This window comes from Kryptolebias marmoratus, linkage group LG20 (assembly GCF_001649575.2).
Source record: "Kryptolebias marmoratus isolate JLee-2015 linkage group LG20, ASM164957v2, whole genome shotgun sequence".
Classification (NCBI taxonomy): Eukaryota; Metazoa; Chordata; class Actinopteri; order Cyprinodontiformes; family Rivulidae; genus Kryptolebias; species Kryptolebias marmoratus.
The window spans coordinates 9,224,764-9,244,685 of NC_051449.1; the positions used below are offsets into that span (position 1 = coordinate 9,224,764).

General features: G+C 40.6%; 2 protein-coding genes across 2 annotated transcripts in view; one reads left to right on the forward strand and one right to left on the reverse strand.

Annotated features, from left to right (window-relative positions):
- Nucleotides 1-5,334, reverse strand: part of sntg1 (syntrophin, gamma 1) — a 50,903-nt gene extending 45,569 nt beyond the window's left edge. Inside the window, exon 1 of the mRNA XM_017425912.3 lies at nucleotides 4,820-5,334. The gene's annotated coding sequence lies outside the window, so the exon portion shown is untranslated. The remainder of the gene's footprint in view (nucleotides 1-4,819) is intronic.
- Nucleotides 5,335-8,802: 3,468 nt separating this feature from the next.
- snai2 (snail family zinc finger 2) lies at nucleotides 8,803-11,017 on the forward strand. The gene is made up of 3 exons (XM_017425949.3): nucleotides 8,803-9,111; nucleotides 9,274-9,798; nucleotides 10,050-11,017. The coding sequence occupies exons 1-3, from the start codon at nucleotides 9,033-9,035 to the stop codon at nucleotides 10,229-10,231; spliced, it is 786 nt and encodes a 261-aa protein (XP_017281438.1). The 5' UTR covers nucleotides 8,803-9,032; the 3' UTR covers nucleotides 10,232-11,017.
- The last annotated feature ends 8,905 nt before the right edge of the window (nucleotides 11,018-19,922 follow it).

The following is a 19,922-nucleotide window of genomic DNA, read 5'->3' on the forward strand; positions in this document are numbered from 1 at the left end:
GCTGAATTTTAAACCTCAAAGGGATAAAGATTTTAACAGAGTTTAACACAACATTTAACAATTTCATAAGTTTGTTTTATTTCCTGGAAGTTCTATGTAAGTTTTGAATGCTTATTTTCAGAAGCAGTTTCTAACTTTTTCACAAAAAAGTAACGCAGTATAATTGTATATAGTATAATTGTCACATCTAAGGAGAGAATGTGGTTTCAGACTATAGTATTGGTCAGAAGTTGACACTAACTCGAAATCAATTGGAGATGGAGATAGAGAGAGAAAATGGAGTCTTTGCCAACAGTTTGATGATCCAATGAAACCACAAGATTTATTCATCAGCTCTTACTTAGATTTGCTTCAAAAGAGCTGGTGTGACAAGTAATGGCCCATTGTGGAGCAAACAAAAATACTACTGATGGACAGAAGCAGTCTTGGCCTAAACATAAAAGTACAAAGATTATTATGAAATGTGAAAGAACTTCTTTACGGCTCCTTAAAGTTAAATCCGTCTCTTTTTTCTGTTTTAATAATTCTTTCTTTTTCAGGTAGTTGTCCTGAAACGAGTACCTAATCTCAAAGAAGGGCTGCTCAATTTTAGGAAAACGTGAAGTTATGATATTATAGTTAATAGTTATTGTGATATCAATATTAGCTGTGATTAACTAATGTTTTCATCCCTCCACCCTTTCCTTTCTATTAACACAGCATCTCTAAAGTGGCGTTTTGGACAGTGAGGATCCATCTGATTGGTCAAACATACCGACAGGCAGAGCGTAAAGGCATGACCCCAGAAATACAACAGCTTGAGATTTACTGAAGCCCAAGCAGTCTGTTGCAATACTGATATTGTGGACATTTAAACTGTTTATAGCTGTTTCTCCATCATATTTTCCCTGTAAAGGTAATACTCTGTTTTTATTGTTATTCTTCTAGTTTTATATTCAGCTGGATAAGAGGTAGCATTGCGGCCCCACAGCATGAGAAACTAATCATCATATTTTACTGCAGTCATGTGTTTTGTTGTTTGTCAGGCCTCCTTCACACCAGATAAAGGCTTTGCTACAAAAGGAAAAAATTAGCCAGAACATGGATGATCCTAGCAGGGTTTTGTTGAGGTCTTCGGCTGCACGTTAGGAACACAGTGGGCTCCTCATTAAGCAGATATCGTGTAATAAATCCAGGATAGTTTGCACAAAATATCCGTAACGAGGTCATGGTGGTTCAGATCGTCTCAGTGGCATTTATCTAGTTTCTGGGTGAAGTGTGGGGGACCGTGGTGACAGCGGCTGCATTATGAGGGGCACGGACGCACTGAAGTGGCTTGGTCAAGTTGACATTTGCTATTCGGCATTGTACTTTTAACTTTACTGTTGTTTGAGGACACAGTTAACCTTCTGGAAACAAATCTAATTTGTTCAAACAGACAATTTGTATTTTGAAAAGTCAAATGTGAAAAGAATTAAGGAACGTAGACGCAGAAAAAAGCAGGAGAAAAAAACTGGTGTGTACCAAGAGTGCAGCAGTCATCGTTCCCTTCAGGCTGAAGGAGGTTTTCCAAATTTGTCCTGATCCAGACATGTTCTAATAGATTGTGTAGGTCACAGAAAGTTTAGCCAAGCCTTAACTCAGTGTGAAGTCGGTTTTACCAAACTGATCCACTACTACATACAATAAACCTTTGGTTGTATGAATCACTAAAACGTTACACCAGAAATACTGAGTTCTTTAAAAGTTCCTGCAAACATCTTTGTGCCAGTCCTCCAATGCTGGTACCTACTTGGTCCTACTTGGGTGCAGTGTTTGCTCTTTTTGTTGTTGCTCCCAAGCTCTGGAACAATTCACCCTTGAGTGTCAGACAGGCCTCCTCTCTTGCTGTTTTTTAAATCTCTTTTAAAAACACACTTTTATTCTTTGACTTTTAACACACCGTGATTTTTGTCTTGTTTGGCACCTTAAAACGCACCTGCCGTGAACCTGTATGTGTATGTCTTTGTGTGTTTTTTTTCTTCTTATTGTTTTAATCTATTGTGCAGCACTTTGGTTACCCCTGTGGTTTTTTAAAATGTGCTATAGAAATAAAGTTGATTGATTGACTGACTGATTGATTCTTGGGTGAAAACAGCTCTGCAGATTTCTCCAGTTCAGCCTAAAGCTCGACAAACCAACATTGACAAACTTATCTCAGTTTTTCTCTTAATGTTGTGTGCTTTTTGAGTTGATGTTGCCACTGATGAGTTGCTATGAACCTGTGGTCTAAACAATTTTGCAGCCGTTCAAGTTAGCCGAGCTATAATGGCCGTGTTGTTCATTTTCCTACTTAAAGAACAACTTCCGTCAGTTCGAAGCTGCCCGGAGCTATTTTAGGTTCCAATCTACTGCTTTATTAGATTGAAAATATTAAATGGAAACACAATAATGGAGATTACTGTGTGAACTATCAAGGCTGAGCTGCTACTTTAGTTTGAGTCAAAGCAGCAGTGCTTAACGAACAAGCAGACTCCACACATTAATCAACTGTGACCCAAAATTGTCCAGCATGGGCTACTTACAGAGGTGCAAAGCAAACACCACTCACCCTCAACAGAAAGCCTCTGCTGGAGTAACTCTATAGTTGGAAGCGTGTTTTGTCATACGTTAAGCAATCATTTATCACTGTGAAAATCTAACCCCATATTGGTTTTTACGGGGCACTCATCACCCACGTTTGTGCAGCTTTAAGCGAGTAGGTCTGTGTTGCAGTCCTGAACCTCTAAATCAGATCGGCCGGGCTATGAGGCGCATATCAATGAGAGTTGTGTCTTCCCCACTGTGAAGAGTTGGATGTGCGTTCGCTTCATTAGCCTCCAGTCCCCGTTAGGACAGACTAATGGTTTTCTTGTTGCATGACAGTGACTTTGTGGCACGGACCGCTAATATATTTTTCCCCGCACAGCCTCCTTCCTGAGAGGAAAATCTACAGTTTCTTTTATTTGTGCCGCTCGTACATCACTCTGCAGTAAAGACACACTGCTCCTCCTCCACGAATTTAACATCTGGAGCAGTTTGTATGGATGGCTGACCAAACAGTTGCTATAAAAACCCCCAAAGAAACATCAGGTGTTACGCTTTTTTTTTCCTCTTACCGCAGAGCTCTTGTAATGAAGATGTCCAGCCTTTCAGATGCACATTGTAGTCTTTAAAACTCAGGAAATTAGGATAAATATGAACTTTTTACCTTTTATCAACCTGATTTTGCCTTCCTGATTTTTCGTTGTGGCTTCTCCCAAGTTCTTTTTATGTATTAAATTCAGAACGGAGCTCATTTTCATGATTAAAACAGGTCACTGAATAAAGCCATGTGGCATTACAAAAATGCACTTCTGCTTAATTTGGAGCACTGAAAAGTGTAACCCTTGAAAATTTAGAGCAGCTCAGTTACATATCAAGCTGCTGGGTGTTGCTGGGGGAGTGGAACAGCCCTTTGAATGTGTTAACATACAAAATTGATGTCAATGTGCACATTCTCTGCTTTTAGTGACGCCCTAGGACTGCTGATCTCGCTAATAGATTTCAAGATGTTTAACTGCTCTGGATTTTTTTAAATTATCCAGTGGGATTTACTGGGAGGAGAGAAAGCAGATTACTGATGAGCACAGAGGAGCATTTGGTTGCGAAGAGCAGATGTTGTTTCCAAACCATTAAGGATGTGTGTCAACTTTAGGCCATGGATGTGTTTGACTGCGCGTACAGGCTCCTTTTAGATCCAGACTGCAAGACTTTGACAGGTTTCAAAAGAAGTTGTCAGACAAGAGAAAGACCATTTCACTTTTTTTTTTCTTTATCTAGTCTTTTTTTTTTATCTTCAGCCTGTGTAGCCCTGTCACTTGGCCAAACTGCTCTTTGATTTAAGACATAAGCAGAAAAAAGATGGGGGGAAGGGAAGCAACAGACATCTCAATGTCTTTCCTTTTATGCAGGAAGAGGAGCCTTTGAGTACATCAAACTGCACCTGATCTGTGTCCGGTGAATAAATCAGCTCATCTCCGTATGCCAGCACCTGACAGGCACTGAAGTCAAGCCTGCTTGGTAAATCTCAGCTGCTCTGATTGTCCATCAAGGAGGGGGGTTGTGTGGGGGGGAACAGCACAGTGCCACAACAGTTTACTGTAAGAGAAGCATCATAAATTGCCTGAAACACTGAAGGATTCAGGAGTTTTCTGCAAGAATAATAAAGGGCCAGAAGCAGAAGCAGCAGCAGGCTGAATTACTCCTCGGCTCTCTCACAGATGGACACTGCCTTGATGCTTCTTCCAAGCTGCGAAGGATCGAGAAATAAGGCACAGGACTCATGAGTGATTTGTGAATGACTATAAAATTCTCTCTCTCCCTCTCTCTCTCTTTTTTTTTTTCTTTACCCAGGGAGGGATGATGCTTGTGATTGGCATCCAGTGTAGAGAGGCTACTTCAAGGCAGCTGAATAGCACTGTGTGGATGAAAAGAGGTCTGCTGCCACTGCACTGGCTTGAGGAGCTGCGGTTGCTGCCTGTGTACCTGCACTGATGCAATGAAAAAAGGTTTGTGCAAGCCCACATATTCCCTGCTAATCTTCTGCTAAAGAGTCTGTGTTTTCATGCAAGTTCCACTCAGAGCTCCGCAGAAATCTAACTATTAGAGGTTGAAAATGGGATTTATTTTCGTTTGGATCATAAAGGTAAATGAATCCTGGTGCAACAATAAAGTAAATTATGTAAAAGAAAAAGTGCATAGGTTAATGTTTCATTTAATGGATGCTTGTTGGAATAATCAATAAGGCAATGTAAAAACTACATAGGTTTATGAGGCTTACCTGATTTTCTGGTAACAGGTGGTGATGTCTTAGATTCCCCCTTGTTTTTACTCATGTCCTTCATCTGACGCCTTTATTTATTTCATTTTATTTTAGTTGATGCAACGGTTGCTTAAAGATCTCCGCGAAATCACAATAAATCCCTTGTGGCAGCATCGCCCACACGGCATCCAGGTCCACTACAACACTGTGGTGTGCAGAAAAGGCGACGGATGAGGCAGCGGCAGCACATAAAGCCCATTTTGCCCTCCCCTGTTCTGTCCTGGGAAACTAGTGTTGCTTTCAGGGATTCCTCTCCGTCGACATCTCTGGCAGAGGGTCCGGTTTCGCAGCTCCGACCTTCTCCTTGTTGTCTCCGTCGCGCATCGTGCCGCCGCTGCTGCTGCTGCTGCCAACAAACAGGACTGAAGCTGGAAATCACGCGCGGCGCGGCGCGCGGTGCGTTCAGGCGCGGTGCGTTCAGGCGCTGCGTTTCTAAAACCTAAGACACCCGCACAACTCTGGGACCATTAATTTTACATAAGCCGACTTTCTTCCTGCACAGTTTCCTGCCGCTCTGTCACACATTACTTACAGGTTAAAGAACAAAAAAATAAAAAATAAAATAATAATAAGACAAAGCCTGCCTTGTTATTTTTTATTGTTTACACTGCAGTTCTTCAGGGCTGTTTGATAGCAAATAAAAAAATTAAAGCTTAGATTTTCTTTTCTTTTTATTAATATTTGTGGAGCTTCGGATTGAGAAGTTGTCACTCACTTTATTTATAATTAAAGAGCAGTTTCAGGGTGGAAGTTGAGGATATGAGGTGATAAATTAGTCATGATGGTTAAGGTCAGGGCATGAACATAAATCTGTCTTTTTGTTAGTCACAAAAATCAAGTTCTATTTTTATTAAATCTGAAATAGTTTAGGTTGTTGACTTGGTTTAACATCAGGATTCAGGTTAAGAAGGTTGTGTAAGGATATAAGGTTATGTAAGGAGTGGTCCTGGTGACTTTAGGTCTTCAGGATATGAATGAAAGTCAAACGTCCTCTTAAATAATGGATTCAAATCCAGACTGGCATTTACTTGACCTCCAGTACTAAAGTAAGAAACCTTGGTGTTGTTTTTAACCGGGACTTGTCACACATGCAATCTAAAATGTCATCAGGACCACTTTCTTCCACCTGTGTTAGAACTGTTGTTTTTTTAATATCTGGGTGTACAAAAACCCGCTAAAAGGTCTTTAGTTGGGCCAAAATGCTCGTGATAAGAAGGAGAGATTATGTTTCAAAATGAGTCAGACGCTTCTGACTCATTTTGTGCCGTCAGTGAGTGAACACAAGGTACATGTGTTCAGTCACTCAGTGTAGTATCTGGACTCACCATGGGGTCCTCTCGTGAGCAGCTGAGCACTCTGACCAGGTGCATCTCATTTCCTATGCTGTCTCCGTGCCAGCTGAGGCGACTCGAATCATCTGACGTTTTAAGTTACCAACCTGAGCTGCACGTCGCAGCGCAGGCTGTTCATGCATTGAGGAGCAGGAGCACATTACTGTCTGAGGCAGCACTCTTTTAATTAAGGCTTGTTAATTAAGGTTCAAATCTGCTGCAGTAGACTGCTATGTATTGGTTCTTCAGCCCACAGCTGTTCCCAGGGTTATCTATGCCAAGGGCAATGGTGTGATCGGAGGTAATAAATAAATGCTCTCAGTGGCTTCACACCTCGACAGAAAACAATATCATGCTCTGTTTCTCCAAATGGCTTAATAGTGATCCATTAGCAAACTGAAGCTAATTCATACCTGCTATTAGGCTTACATATCCCAAAAATGATGCTAGATCTGAGCAGAGATCACTGGACTCAGCCAAAAAAATAGAGTCTGGGTTTAATAACAACAGAAAATGTTACGGACTCATTTCTGTCCCTACTCTCTTCAAACAAACGGAGAGAGCAGGAAAATATGTTTCTAAATACAGTTTTTGAATCAGGCTGGAAATGCGAGCAACGAGGCTGGACACAAACATCCAAAAATACGCCAAAATTAGGTACAATGCAGTTATTTCACATGAGAGATTTCTGTAATTATGTTTGGATTGTGTTCTCCTTGTTGGGTTGAGGTGGACACGAAGGGTTTTGAGCAATAATATCATATAATGTGTAGCACTCAGAGTATGTGATGGGGATGATGTTCAGCAACTACCACACAAATCTTTAATTGGCTGGGTTAACGCCATTTGTGTCTTTGCTAAGGTTGCTTAGCTGTGGCGACCATCTTCAGTATGCACAGACACCTACATACACTCACTTTCTATATGTGGATTAAATGTAAACACAAGCTTCTGCGGGGTAGGTGTGAGCCTAAATGGTTTCACACAAAAAAAGAGAAAAAACAGACTAAAAATAAACAAATGCAAATAAACAGGATTACATTTAGTAAGACAAGAGATGAAAAAGAAAACAGGATAAAAAGAGAGCGTTTCCCCATTCTAGTCAGTCAGCTCCTAACACTAATTGGAGATTCAGTGTTTCGGGATATAATGATAATGAGCAAAAACAAGTTTAAATACAAAACCCAACACGTCTATGTAAATTAAAATGACTGGAACATGATGGTGCTCAGATAGTGTAGCACATTATCCGTTTATATTTGCAAAACAAACCAAGAATTCAAAGCCATTTTGATTCATTTCTGACCCCCAAAACCGAGAGAATGTCGGATGTGAGAATGTGATATGATGAGAGTTCATGCTGCATGCTCTTATTCTCCCTTCATCAGTAAAACAGCATCCAGGAAACAGAGGTGAAGCATAAAAACTGCAAGGAGGCATCTTTCACCTGCCTATGCATGCTCTGCTTATCCTGTGGTTTGGTTGGTTTTGATTTCAAAGCTTTTTTCCTGAAGAGTGCACAACTGGTTCACCAGCAAAACACCCCACCACTCACTATTCCTCCCATATCGCGCTTGCCATATACGAAGCACTGAATCTGTGACAGTAGCCAGGAGTTATTATGTGCAGATAACCTTCCCTTTCCTTTTTATAATCCAAGATGGCACAAAAGGAAAGCTATTCCTGATCTACAATTATGCTTTCTAGATAAGATAAGCAGTTCACAATTAACTTAAGGCATGCCCCCAGACAGAGGGAGCTTTTTCTATCTGCTGACCCAGCCAATCAAGCTGCTCCAGGTTGTTGGTTTTCAACGTTGCCATGGCTAAGCCTTTATGTGCCCTTTTATTTCTGCCTTGTCACCTAAGAAGTCCAACAAACCCTCCCTCAGAAAAACTGACTCCAACACAAGGGGGCGTACACTGCTAAGTTTGCCTCTGTGTCCAGTTCAGCAGCAGGGATAAAAATCTGATTATCATGCTGACCTTGAAAGGGGCTACACTTAAATTTACATCTTCAAGAAGGGAGAACCTTATTGCACTGTTGGCGGAAAAAAAACACTTAGCCTTCCTTACATACAACTGCACTGCTGGATGGAGAAAGTGGATAGTACCCATGAAGTTGGTGGTTCTCATGCACCCTGCAGTGATTTATGTTTAATGTGAACTTATGTCATTTTGTGTGTTCCAATATGCCGCCCTTAGCCACAGCATAATCAAGTCCCAAAGAGGTCTCAGAACACAACACTCATCAGTGCACGCTTAGAGCAGTGATTGCAGTACGTGTGGTATTTTAAATAATCCACCTATTTCTTTTGTGTTGCTAATTTCCTCCTGCCAGCACCTCGGTCTTGAGTGAGCTTCTTTCCCTGCATTAATTTTTTTTTAAAAACCGCTGGCACCTAAATGTGTTCCTGCTGCTCTTATTTCACTTAGGATGCCAACTGATTTCATGCATGCATCCCTGGAACACAAGTCTTGCAGAAAGCACCTGTCTTACTGGAAGAAATGGGGAGTGTGAGCCTGCCCACACAGTTGAGGACCTTCCTACAGGCTAAAAGCTTTGCTGCCGAAGCTCGGCAGTCAGGGCGAAATTTAATTGGTTTGAGGTCCCAGCATATGTAAATGGAAGTGGATGGCTCCTCCTATGCACCTGATATAGGGAGTATTTACAGCTCTTTTACAGCACTGTTTCCAAGAACGCGGCGACGTACCATGACGCTCCGCTGGACTTGAGTTATAAGGATTTCTGTCTTTTACGCAACAAACTACAAGGCTGCTGATTACTTGCTGAGGCGGAAAAAAAAGTTTGCCCAAAAGTTTGTTCTTTTGTTTTTCAAGATGCCACGGTCCTTTTTGGTCAAGAAACATATAAACTCCGCAAAGAAGCCAAATTATAGTGAGCTGGAAAGCCCAACAGGTAAGCTTTTTTGTTAGTTTGTTTTAAGGAAGCAGCAGAGTAACTTTATGAAGTTTTTTTTTTTTTTTTTTTTTTTTTGTCAGTTCTTGTTTGTAGAAGTTGATCTGTGCCTCTTTAACTCAAAAGGGATGAGATAACGCCTTTCTTTTTTTTTTCCTTTAGTGTTCATCACGCCGCACTTCTACAAGGGCCTCCCCATCTCTGTCATCCCCCAGCCGGAGATCCTGAGCCCGGCGGCGTACAGCCCCATCACGGTGTGGACCACCAGCAGCCTGCCGCTGTCCCCGCTGCCCAGTGACCTCTCCCCCATCTCCGGCTACCCGTCGTCCCTGTCCGACACCTCCTCCTCCAAGGACCACAGCGGCTCGGAGAGCCCGAGGAGCGACGAGGACGAGCGGCTGCTGCCCAAACTGACGGACCCGAGCGGCGTGGAGGCGGAAAAGTTCCAGTGCGGTCTGTGCAGCAAATCCTACTCCACGTACTCTGGACTGCTCAAGCACAAACAGCTGCACTGCGACGCCCAGGCGCGGAAATCCTTCAGCTGCAAGTACTGCGAGAAGGAGTACGTTAGTCTGGGAGCTCTTAAAATGCACATCAGGACTCACACCTTGCCTTGTGTTTGCAAAATATGCGGGAAGGCTTTCTCCAGACCGTGGCTGCTCCAAGGACACATCAGGACGCACACGGGTGAGTGGCTGGAAGGAGGTGGGCCTCTTCAGTGAAGGGGCAGCTTTTGATTTTGTCGTCACTGAGTCAGATTACTTGATTTTAACAGCCACCCTAAATCCCCTTACGCAGCTTTAAAGTAAATTGACCCCCCCCCCCGTAACTTCTACTACATTGTGTGCCAGTCTGTGCCCACATCTCACAGTGACTGATGCAAATGCAGCTGTGTGGAGTTGTTAATAAAGTCTCCTTCTTCATGTCTGCCTCCACAGGTGAGAAGCCTTTCTCCTGCCCTCATTGCAACAGGGCGTTCGCAGACAGGTCTAATCTCAGGGCTCACCTACAGACCCATTCGGATGTGAAAAAGTACCAATGCAAGAACTGCTCCAAAACCTTCTCCAGGATGTCCCTTCTGCACAAGCATGAGGAATCTGGTTGTTGCGCAGCACACTGAAGCTGGGATACTTTTCCGTCACCAGAAACCACCGACAACCCCCCTCCTCAGCTCTCTCTCTCTCTCTCTGTGTGTTTCTTTATTTTTTCAAGCCCAGGAAAGGTGTCAGAGAGTCACACCAAAGCAGAGGGAGGGGGGGTTGGGTTTGCTCACAAATATGCAGACAGTTTTTTTTTTGTTGGGTTTTATTTTTTTTCCACTACCGGTCCATTTCATTTCATAGTGAGAAATTTGCTCAGCACTCCCTCGCTTCTCGTTTCAATCAGTGTTCCTGTGATTGCAATCAGTGTTGAGCTTTGTCGAACCATGTACTAAACCTACCTGTGCCATTCATGCACTTTCTGCATGTTTAGAAAGTTTCCTTCACAATGTTATCTTCAGTGTTTGTACCAACGTCTTTCAGCGGCTGTTATCCACTTTTTTTTCATGCAAGCAATACCAAAAAGGTGCATTACGATTGGCAGCATGAGTATAACCAGTGTAAAAGCCATTGCTCCATAGGGAACAAGTGAAACCTTAGATTTAGGGAGATTATCATAACTTTTGCACAGTCTGTAGAAACAGTTTGCCAGCACTCAAATAGCAAAACAAGTGCCTCATTTTTACTCTGCAATACTATGTATTTTTCAGCCAAAGGTTCCTTTTTATATTTTTATATACTGAATGTAAGTGTGACTGAGATGATTGTATATCAACAGTGAAAACTGTGATGCTGAATGCTTTTGATATTACCCTATTTTTATGACACTTTTTTTTTTTTAAAATAAATGACGTTTTGTATAATTCTTTTGGCATCTTCCAAGTTGCTTTTCATCTGCGAGGCTCGCTGTTGCTTTCAGCTGGGGGAAGGTGACTCGGAGGGATTTAAAGATTGTCACGCGCTTCAAACAGAATGACAATCACAAAAGTAAATGATATTTAATCAAGCTCGCGCCGACTCGTGTTATGAAGATGTAAAAAGGAGGAGGTGACTCAGCCGCTGCATCAGGCCTGAACCTGTTCCCAGTGAACCTGTTCAGACATCAAACAATCTTGAAATTTAACACATACTGCCTATATTGATCTGCACTCACTTGTTATACCCTCTGAGGGGCCTGTGACGCTGTTTTTCTTCTTCTTCTTCTCTTTTTCTTTGCTGAAGTGTGTTAAGTTTAAGTGTGAAGGCGCAGTGCCTAAAACACATGCCATAAAACGTATAGCTTGAGATAAAACGAAGATGTGATCATACTGCTCGATCACAGATCCTCTGCAGGGTGCCAGCTTGATATCTAAATTTTTCAAACTGGTTTCCACAAAAAGATCAAATTTACTTTGACGACCTCCTTGAATTCTGGGGTGCTTGCCATCAAGGATTAAATAGCTTTCCTCTGGCTACGTTTTGTTGCCATATGCTGTCTTGCAGCAAAAAAGAGATTAGACTACAAAAAGCACGATGCCTTAAGGGATACAGTCAAAACTGAACTCTGGCTAACAAACTCCAGAGTGTGCTCCTGTTTGCACTAATGCCCAAAAGCTGCTGACCTAAAAGATGTGATCTGACAAACAGACACTTGTTTTTCTAGCTATGAGGGGTTGAACTACCCTGTAGGTACATTTTCCCTTCTCTGACTCATCGTCAAGCTATTTCAGGTGCCTCTCTCCAGATCGGGCCCTGTGGCTCTGGGGCTCTTCAGCCTCGCTGAAAAACAGGTGCAACCAGGAGGATACGAACCACAGCCACTCTTTACAGTAGAAACTGCAGTCATGACCTGATGTGAACATGGCACAAGCAGCGAGTTCTATTATTCACACCATAAAAGTAAAGTGCCGTCAAGGGGGCTCTTTAAACTCCTGCAAACATTATCTGTTCTCACCTCTCTTTGGAGAATTTAATAACTTTCCTTCCATTGGCAAAACCTTATCGTTTTGGTAACAGAGAGGTGTAAAAATATGAATGGACGCCAGTTAGATTTGTGATCTAGCTTGCCTTTTCCTTGTACAACAAACAATTAACTGCATGACTGGTTTCTGGGATAACAACCTTGTGTTAAACGCTCCCCCCCAATCTCAAACACGAATGTTGGATTTAGCTGTAGTGACGGTGGTGGGATGAGACGGGGAGGAGGAGGAGCAGAAACCCATTTGTTTTAAAAGCATATGGCTATTAGAGAACGTGTTAAAGAATGTGAGATCAAATATTTGCTAGGTTGTGGAGACTGTTAACAGCCGCACCGCTGCGTTAAAGTCTTCACGAGACAAAACACAGGAACAGGAGGTGCGCTGTGGGTGATTTTTGCAATTAGAGTCGAAAGAAAAGAATCTGATTAATGAGACACGTTAATTTCATTTTCAGCATGAAACAAAAATATTTTGACACCTGGAAGGTGAAAGTGAGTAAAACTGCTCATCTTTCCACCTCTGTAAATATTTTTACAGACCAATCTCTCCCCAGACATGGTGATAACTCTTCCACAGCCCCACCCGCCAGCAGTGGGACTCGCAAATATTGCTTAGAAGAGGCTCAAAGAACACAGCCGAGGTGTTTGCCTTCGGACACCATCAGATACTAATCTGATGAGATCTGATGGTGTCTGAAGGGAGAAACCCCAGTCTACAAAGACCCCCCTTAACCCACAGCCCACATGACCCAAAGGAGCTAAGTTCAGGATATCACCCCAGATGTGTTTTATCCAAGCCCTGACTGGTCAAAGCAAGGAGGGGAACCTTGATGGGTGGTGAGAAAGGTAAAGCTTGAATTGAGTCATTTATCATAATCAGTGCAAATAAAATAGTTTTCCACTACTTATTTGACTTTTCTATTCAGTTATTTAATATGACTAAAAAATTTCATAAATTTAAGGTCACATTTAATTAATTTTTCTCAAAATCGACTCATTTGTTAGATTTAGTGCCACATAACTGCTCTACTTGGTGCAAATGAAGGTCAAATTGTCACCACGACTTAATGCATAAAATATTTTCCTTGTTATTTAATTTTCATCTAGATAAATATTTCAACAGGTGGAATATATTGAAAGAACTGAATTAGGACATTGTATCAGACTCAGTTATAATTATGATATTTTCGAGCAGAAAAGCATGGAATTCCTACACTATTATTATTTGCTTAAAAAAAGGGCTGAAATCATTAACCATATAGTTTAAAAGCAAATACAGTAATTGTTTTATGGACTCTTTAGCTGTATGATTTAGCCTCTTCTTTACCTAAGTAATCATTCCTCTCAGCAGACCATCATCTTGATTTCTGCCTCTCATTAACAGCAGATTTAACTGTTCCATTCATTTTATCACATACATTTTATTACTTGTTAAATAAATGTCCCCAGTGTGCACATTTCCTGGCCCGGGGCAACATAAATGTCCAGCTTCAAAGAAGAGAGGGCTGGATGTAAAGCAGGGCATGACTCCCTGAAACCTGCTGACTTTATGGTAGATCAGGGAGTATGACTCCTTTATGACCATCAAGTGGAACAAATAAAATTAAGGGCGTTCTCTGAGGTCCCACTGTCTTAGTCGGGAAGTGATCCCCAGCTCTCCTCGCTAACCCCCACCACATCAGAAAGAAAATGATTGCGGACTCCTCACCCCAACCTCCTGCAGAAGTTTTTGTCAGTTTATTGAATGCCCACATCTCGTTAAAGAGTATTTTCATATTATGTTGTCTCCTCAAACGACTGGTTTCACTATTTATATTGGTGGGTTGTTTTTTTTTTGGTTTTGTTTTCTCAGTTTGCCTCTAATTGTGTAGTATCCTTTTGTATTTGTTGATAAATTGGATTTATACAACTCAAACAGGGATAATTTAATCACTAGGGAGGCTGAATTGTTTGAAAAATCCACCGTGCCCTTTAGTTTTGTGTGTTTATGAAAGTCAATGAAGTTTAAAAAAAAAAAAAATGTAAAAGGCCAAAACTTGCTGCTTAAAGAAATCGTGTTACAGTTTGAAGAAAGAAGCCAGCTGCTTGTTGATGAGTGGCAGACTGCAGTCAGGTACCAAGGAATGAAAGTTGACCCTCCTGTGTTGGTCAAAAATGATTTTTCCTTGGTGTCTCGCTAAGAGCGTTGAAGTGAAGAGGCCTGCAGAGACAGACAAAGCTGTGTTGTCTTAATCAATAGCACTGCAGCCTCTTTTTGTTGCTTTTCTTCTTTTTTTTCTGAGGTCAGCTGTAAAAGTGTCCTGTGATCATATTTACTTGATTATACTTGCTTCTTAATATTTCACCCACTAAAACCCCATGACCACAGCTGTGGATAATGATCTCTGTAAACAACAAGATCCTTTGTGGCCACATAAGCACGGACACTTTAAAACATGCCTTTTTTTATACCTAACACCCAGAGTTTTGTTCTAAGGTTGGGAATGTTTGCTGGATATTCCATTTACAGTACTTTGGGAGCTGGAACTAGAATCCAGGAATGACGTCACAAGCAGCCTAACTATGTTCCAGATATAATATGGAGAACTAATGCTTATTGTTTTGTTCAGGGTTCAGACTAACTCGTTTCACACATTTCATTGTGATAACATGTTTATGAAATGATCAACCAAAGCATTCTGTTTGTGACTGATTTAATGAGACACAAACCATCAGAAGTGCAAAATAACAGCTGATTACTGTGTTTTGTGTTTGTGGAAGCCATATTGGATTGTGAGGTCAGCATTGGTGAGAAACCTGATGTTTCCAGTCAGAGTTACGGTTGATTTTTCTCACCTGGAATTCGGAAAATCTATCTTCTGAGAACAATTGCGTCATACCTCCTGAGCTTGGTTTCACTTACAGTTGCGCAAAAACAACTTTTCTCCCGTGAAGCATCAATAAACAATGAGCTTTAGACAATACATACTGGAGCTGAGGAATTTTATTATTACTTTGTCTCGTTTATTGAAGATGATAATAAGTGTGGGTGGGACAGTTGTGCGGTATTTGTCACTGCTGGCTCACAGAGGTGTTGCCAGTTTGAATCTTGTCTGCGGCTTTTCTGCGAGGAGTTTCTATGTCCCTGACTTTTTCTGTGGTAAACTCCAGCCTCTTCATGACCCAGAACAGAATAATCGGTCATGGAATATGAAAGAATGAATCTTTATAATTGTGGATCTTTATCTGTGTTTTTCAGTAATATTTCATTGTTCGGAACTTGTAAGAAAACGGTCTTGTATTTCTCAGTCATTTTATATACTTGGTCAGCAGATGTCTTTGTAATACAATGCGTGGAATTGTGTGGCCGCATCCACAAATTCTTTGAATCCTTTGAACCAGGAAAATGCCTGAAAAAAGGGTTTTGAGAAGGAAACGCAGCACTTCTCTTTATTTCAAATTGCCCGGTTGGATGAACCTGATGATACTGCAGACGCTGGAAGTGACCAGAGACTACAACACACACATTAGTGAGGCGGCGCAGTCATTAGGTTATCCAAATCAGTTTTCATCTGAGTAGATCTAGTTCTCAAAATGTCGTTTCCAAGCCTGGATGTTTATTTTGTAATAGTGATTCTGCGCTAAAATCCTAAATGTATTCTAGCTGCTAGACACTATTGTGCAGTTTAATATGATTAGGCCATCTCCTGCAGGCATGACGCACGTGTAATGTGATAATGTTGATCTAACCCTGCAAAGCCAAGCAATACGGATTCATGTTGTTTTTTTCATAAACCTACTGTTTTAATCTTAGAAAGGAATGATCTGAAAAAAACAGTCTATATTATAGTCTGTAGTATATTTTGTCATAACAGATATCATTAATGAATTATTTTATGTTCCTCATTTAGGTGTTTTGTAAAAGCAGTTAAAATCTTTGTCAATATGTCTTTTGTCCTAACCCTCCCGTGGCCTTACAAGGACTTCTCTTCCTCTTAAAGGAAAAAGGGTTAAAGGAAAATATCATTTTCTATTCAGTTTTAACCTTTTGACACTCAGTGGCTTAATTATAGGACCAGTGAAAATGGTATGATTTGCACAAAGTTTAAACCTTGTATAAATAAATATTTCCTTCAGTCATCTTATAATTTGGTCGTGTCTTTCCATTTTGATTTCAGTCATCCAGCTTCTTTTTAGTTTCCGAATATAAAAGATGGCTTTTCCATGTCATACTTACGTGATCCTTGAAGAGGTAACTACACAGATGTCACTTCGTTTGAATAGTGTTTCCATCATCATGCGACACTCCAGAGTCAAGCCTCTGTTGTTGATATTCCACATGAATGAACACTATCCAGGCATATAATGCTTTCTCCTCTGCTTTGCAGGACAGCTATCAGACAGATGGAATCATCTTCTGACATCCCTATGAATGTTGTCAGCTTCACAAAGTGGAGACTGCTGGTTTGATGTCAGCGAGTTGGCACCCGAAGTGGGGACAGAATGTTTTTAATTTGAATAATGATGATGACATTCTTTGAGAAGCAGGTACAGTAAATTGCTCATTTTTAATCCTTTTAGACCTCAGAGCTGCCTTTGACACCGTTGATCATCCAATTTAAATTTTAATGCTGTAAGCACTGGGCGGCATTACCTGTCACGTGTTTGACTGATTTACCTCCCGAACGCTCAAACTTGAACTTTTGTTCCACGAGTGGAAACTTTGAGTCTCTCAGACACTTTTCTAAAGACGTCATTTCTTTTCTTTTTCTTTTTTTTTTTTTTTTACTATGAAATTTGTGACCAAAATGTTTTATTTTATTGTTTTGCCGAGTTATGTGTATATTTTGTTTTAAATTTTAATGATTCTGTGAAACAAACAAAGAAATCCTATAATTTAACTCAAACTTTAACAACTACTTTCCTTCCACGAGAATAAAAGCCCACAACATAAATCAAGTAGGTAGGGTATAGTGTGAAAGTTTTTATAGAAACATAGTTTTCTCGCAGCATCATGCCATATGACTGTAAAAATAATGATATTAGCATGTGCAGTAGAAAGATAACAGTATAATAAATGGAAGCAGTTAAATCATTTTTTAAATTGTTTGGAGAGTCATGCTGTTTTGAGGTTTTATTTGCACTCCTAAACCAGAGTAATGATTAGCTGGAGACAAATCATTTAGAATGGGTCAAGCATGATCTGTGTTTTTATGGATAACTAACATGTAGCCTGAGGTGCTGCAGTGCATGTCATATTGATAATGTTTATTTCATATATATAAGTGCTTTGCACATGTGAAGTGTGTGTGGAAGGTGTTACTTTTTATACTGATTGCTTTTTATTATTGTTATTATTGCTATAGTCTTGGTTGTGCCCTTCTAAAGCAAAGTTAGAATGCTTTTTTTCTGACACAATCTTTCTTTCTTTATGAGGTCTATATAAGTGACCGAGTTTCACCTGTACTAAAAAACAAAGTTTTTACCAGTTTGTAAATCCAGACAGAGCTGTTTTGGTTTTCTCAAAGGGGAAGTTTCAGCTGTAACTAAGTTTAGCTGGTAAATGTACACTTCAGAGACACATGTGGGTGATTGGCCTCCAGAATCCTGTTGGTAATTCCGTCCAGTTGGTGAGTTCCTGCAGAGTCTCCATCCTTCTTTAGACCTGAAAACACTATTTTAGAGTCAACTCTGCTCTGAGCATCACATTAACAGTCAGGAGATCTGAGCAAATTGCGTCTTTGCCAGCTGTTTGGATCCAATCAAACCGTGCCGGCGTTCATTCACATCCAGATAAGGAGAAGAAATTACACAAGATAAGGACCCCAGAAGACAAATGGGAGAAAAGATTTGTTTTTAATTGTGCAGCTGTGGTCCCAGTCATTTCTCCTAATTAATATCCTTCTTCTGTTTACCTTTTAGAGTGGAGCATGATCCATTTTCATGGGTTTTTTTTTATTGCAAGCCATTATATACTGTGAATGTAGAAAATGCAAGAAGGCACTTTCCATAACAAAGATAAAGCTAATTGATTTTACCCTTTAAATCTACATTATCATACAGTATGAGATCAAACAAAGGACAAATTGGAACAGGACAAAACAAAAACACATTAGGAAAAGGAGGGTTTTGGTAAAATATGAAAAAGATCATTGCACATTCATGGCATCATATTTTAATCAGGGATGATGTCTGAGTACCGATGACAGGAAACATCAGTATGAAATGATCACTGCGAGCCCATCAGACTGCAGACAGTGACTTATTAAAGTGAATTAGCGTTGGGGAAAGTCTTCTGGCCACTAAAGCTGTTTCTAAATCACTTTACAACATCAGAATGGCTCTGAGAAAATAGCACACCACTTATCTTTGTTTGGTGAGCTGAAAGAGGAGAAAAGGGAAATTTTCAAAGTTTGAAATGTATATCAATAAATGGAAACAGATATTTTCAAGTAAACTGATGTAATAACTGTAGCTATTTGCTTTCTTCATGAAATAGTGAATGCAACTTTACAGCAAATATGAAGTAAGAGTGAGCTTTACTCAAAATTACAGTAGAAAACCATAAAAATGTTAGCAGGACTTTGTTCAAATATGACAAGATCCACACCTTAGCACCTTTAAAACTCACCTGTGATTCATGGTTTGGACTAATTATTGGATGATGTATGGTAAGCAGGATTTCTAATAACATCACAGAGGTAAAATAAGGCACCATGGAGACAGCCTGCCTAGTCAAAAATTACACATTTGAAATCAGTTTGATTTTACTTTAATAAGTGTATGGAAAAAACAGAAAAATAATGAAAGTCAGCCATAGCAAGACAGAGTCCATGTGTGTGAATGAGAGAGAAGCAGGTGGAACAGGGAGGCTACAAGGAGCAGAGGTCACAAAGGTTCAGGACTTCATGTACTTAGGGTCCACCGTCCAGGAAAACGGGGAGTGTGGTAAAGAGGTGGAGAGGAGAGTCCAGGCAGGATGGAGTGGATGGAGGAAAGTTTCAGGAGTGACATGTGACAAAATGGTCAAAGAAAAGGTTTACAGACAGTGGTGAGAGCAGCTATGATGTATGGTTTGGAGACAGTGGAACAAACAAAAAGACAGGAGACAGAACTGGAAGTGGCAGAGCTGAAGATGGTGAGGTTCTCCTTGGGAGGGACAAAGATGGACAAGATTAGAAATGAGGTCATCAGAGGTACAGCACAGGTTGAAGGACTGGGAGATAAAGTTAGAGAAGCCAGACTGAGATGGTTTGGACATGTGCAGAGGAGGGACAGTGGGTATATTGGTAGAAGGATGTTAGAGATGCAGCTGCCAGGAAAAATACAGATAGGCCAAAGAGGAGATATATGGACGCAATATGGATGCAGTCAGAGGACATGGAGGTAGCTGGAGTGAGGACAGAGGACGCAGAAGACAGAGTTAGATGGAGGAGGATGACTCACTGTGGTGACCCCTCAAAATGGAACAGCTGAATAAAAAGAAGAAACAGATCTATAGTGATATCTTCAACTTTTATCTAGATTTCAGCGTGATTGTTTCCATTTCTGGATAGTGTTAATAGGAAGCAATAAAAACCAGATTAAGTTTAATGGCTGGAACTGGACGGGAATGGTCCTGTAGATTTGTTTTGTTGGTAAACTGCAGAGTCAAGATAGAAATTTATTTTTCTTATGATAAGTTCTTAAATAGTTGCTGAGCGTTAGAGATTAGTTGAGCAGTTTTAACTGTAGATTCTTCTTTTTGTCTTAAAGAGACCTTAGACAAGACACTGAACTCTTGACATGTCCAACAGTATTTCTATTCATGTGCAAATGTAGAGAAGCGCTGCCTT

Bases quoted from the DNA above. Each gene is read 5' to 3' on its own strand.
- snai2 (XM_017425949.3), top strand. From the start codon at position 9,033: ATGCCACGGTCCTTTTTGGTCAAGAAACATATAAACTCCGCAAAGAAG. The intron at 9,112-9,273 runs GTAAGCTTTTTT...TTTTTCCTTTAG, and splicing joins TGAGCTGGAAAGCCCAACAG to TGTTCATCACGCCGCACTTC. The intron at 9,799-10,049 runs GTGAGTGGCTGG...CTGCCTCCACAG, and splicing joins ACACATCAGGACGCACACGG to GTGAGAAGCCTTTCTCCTGC.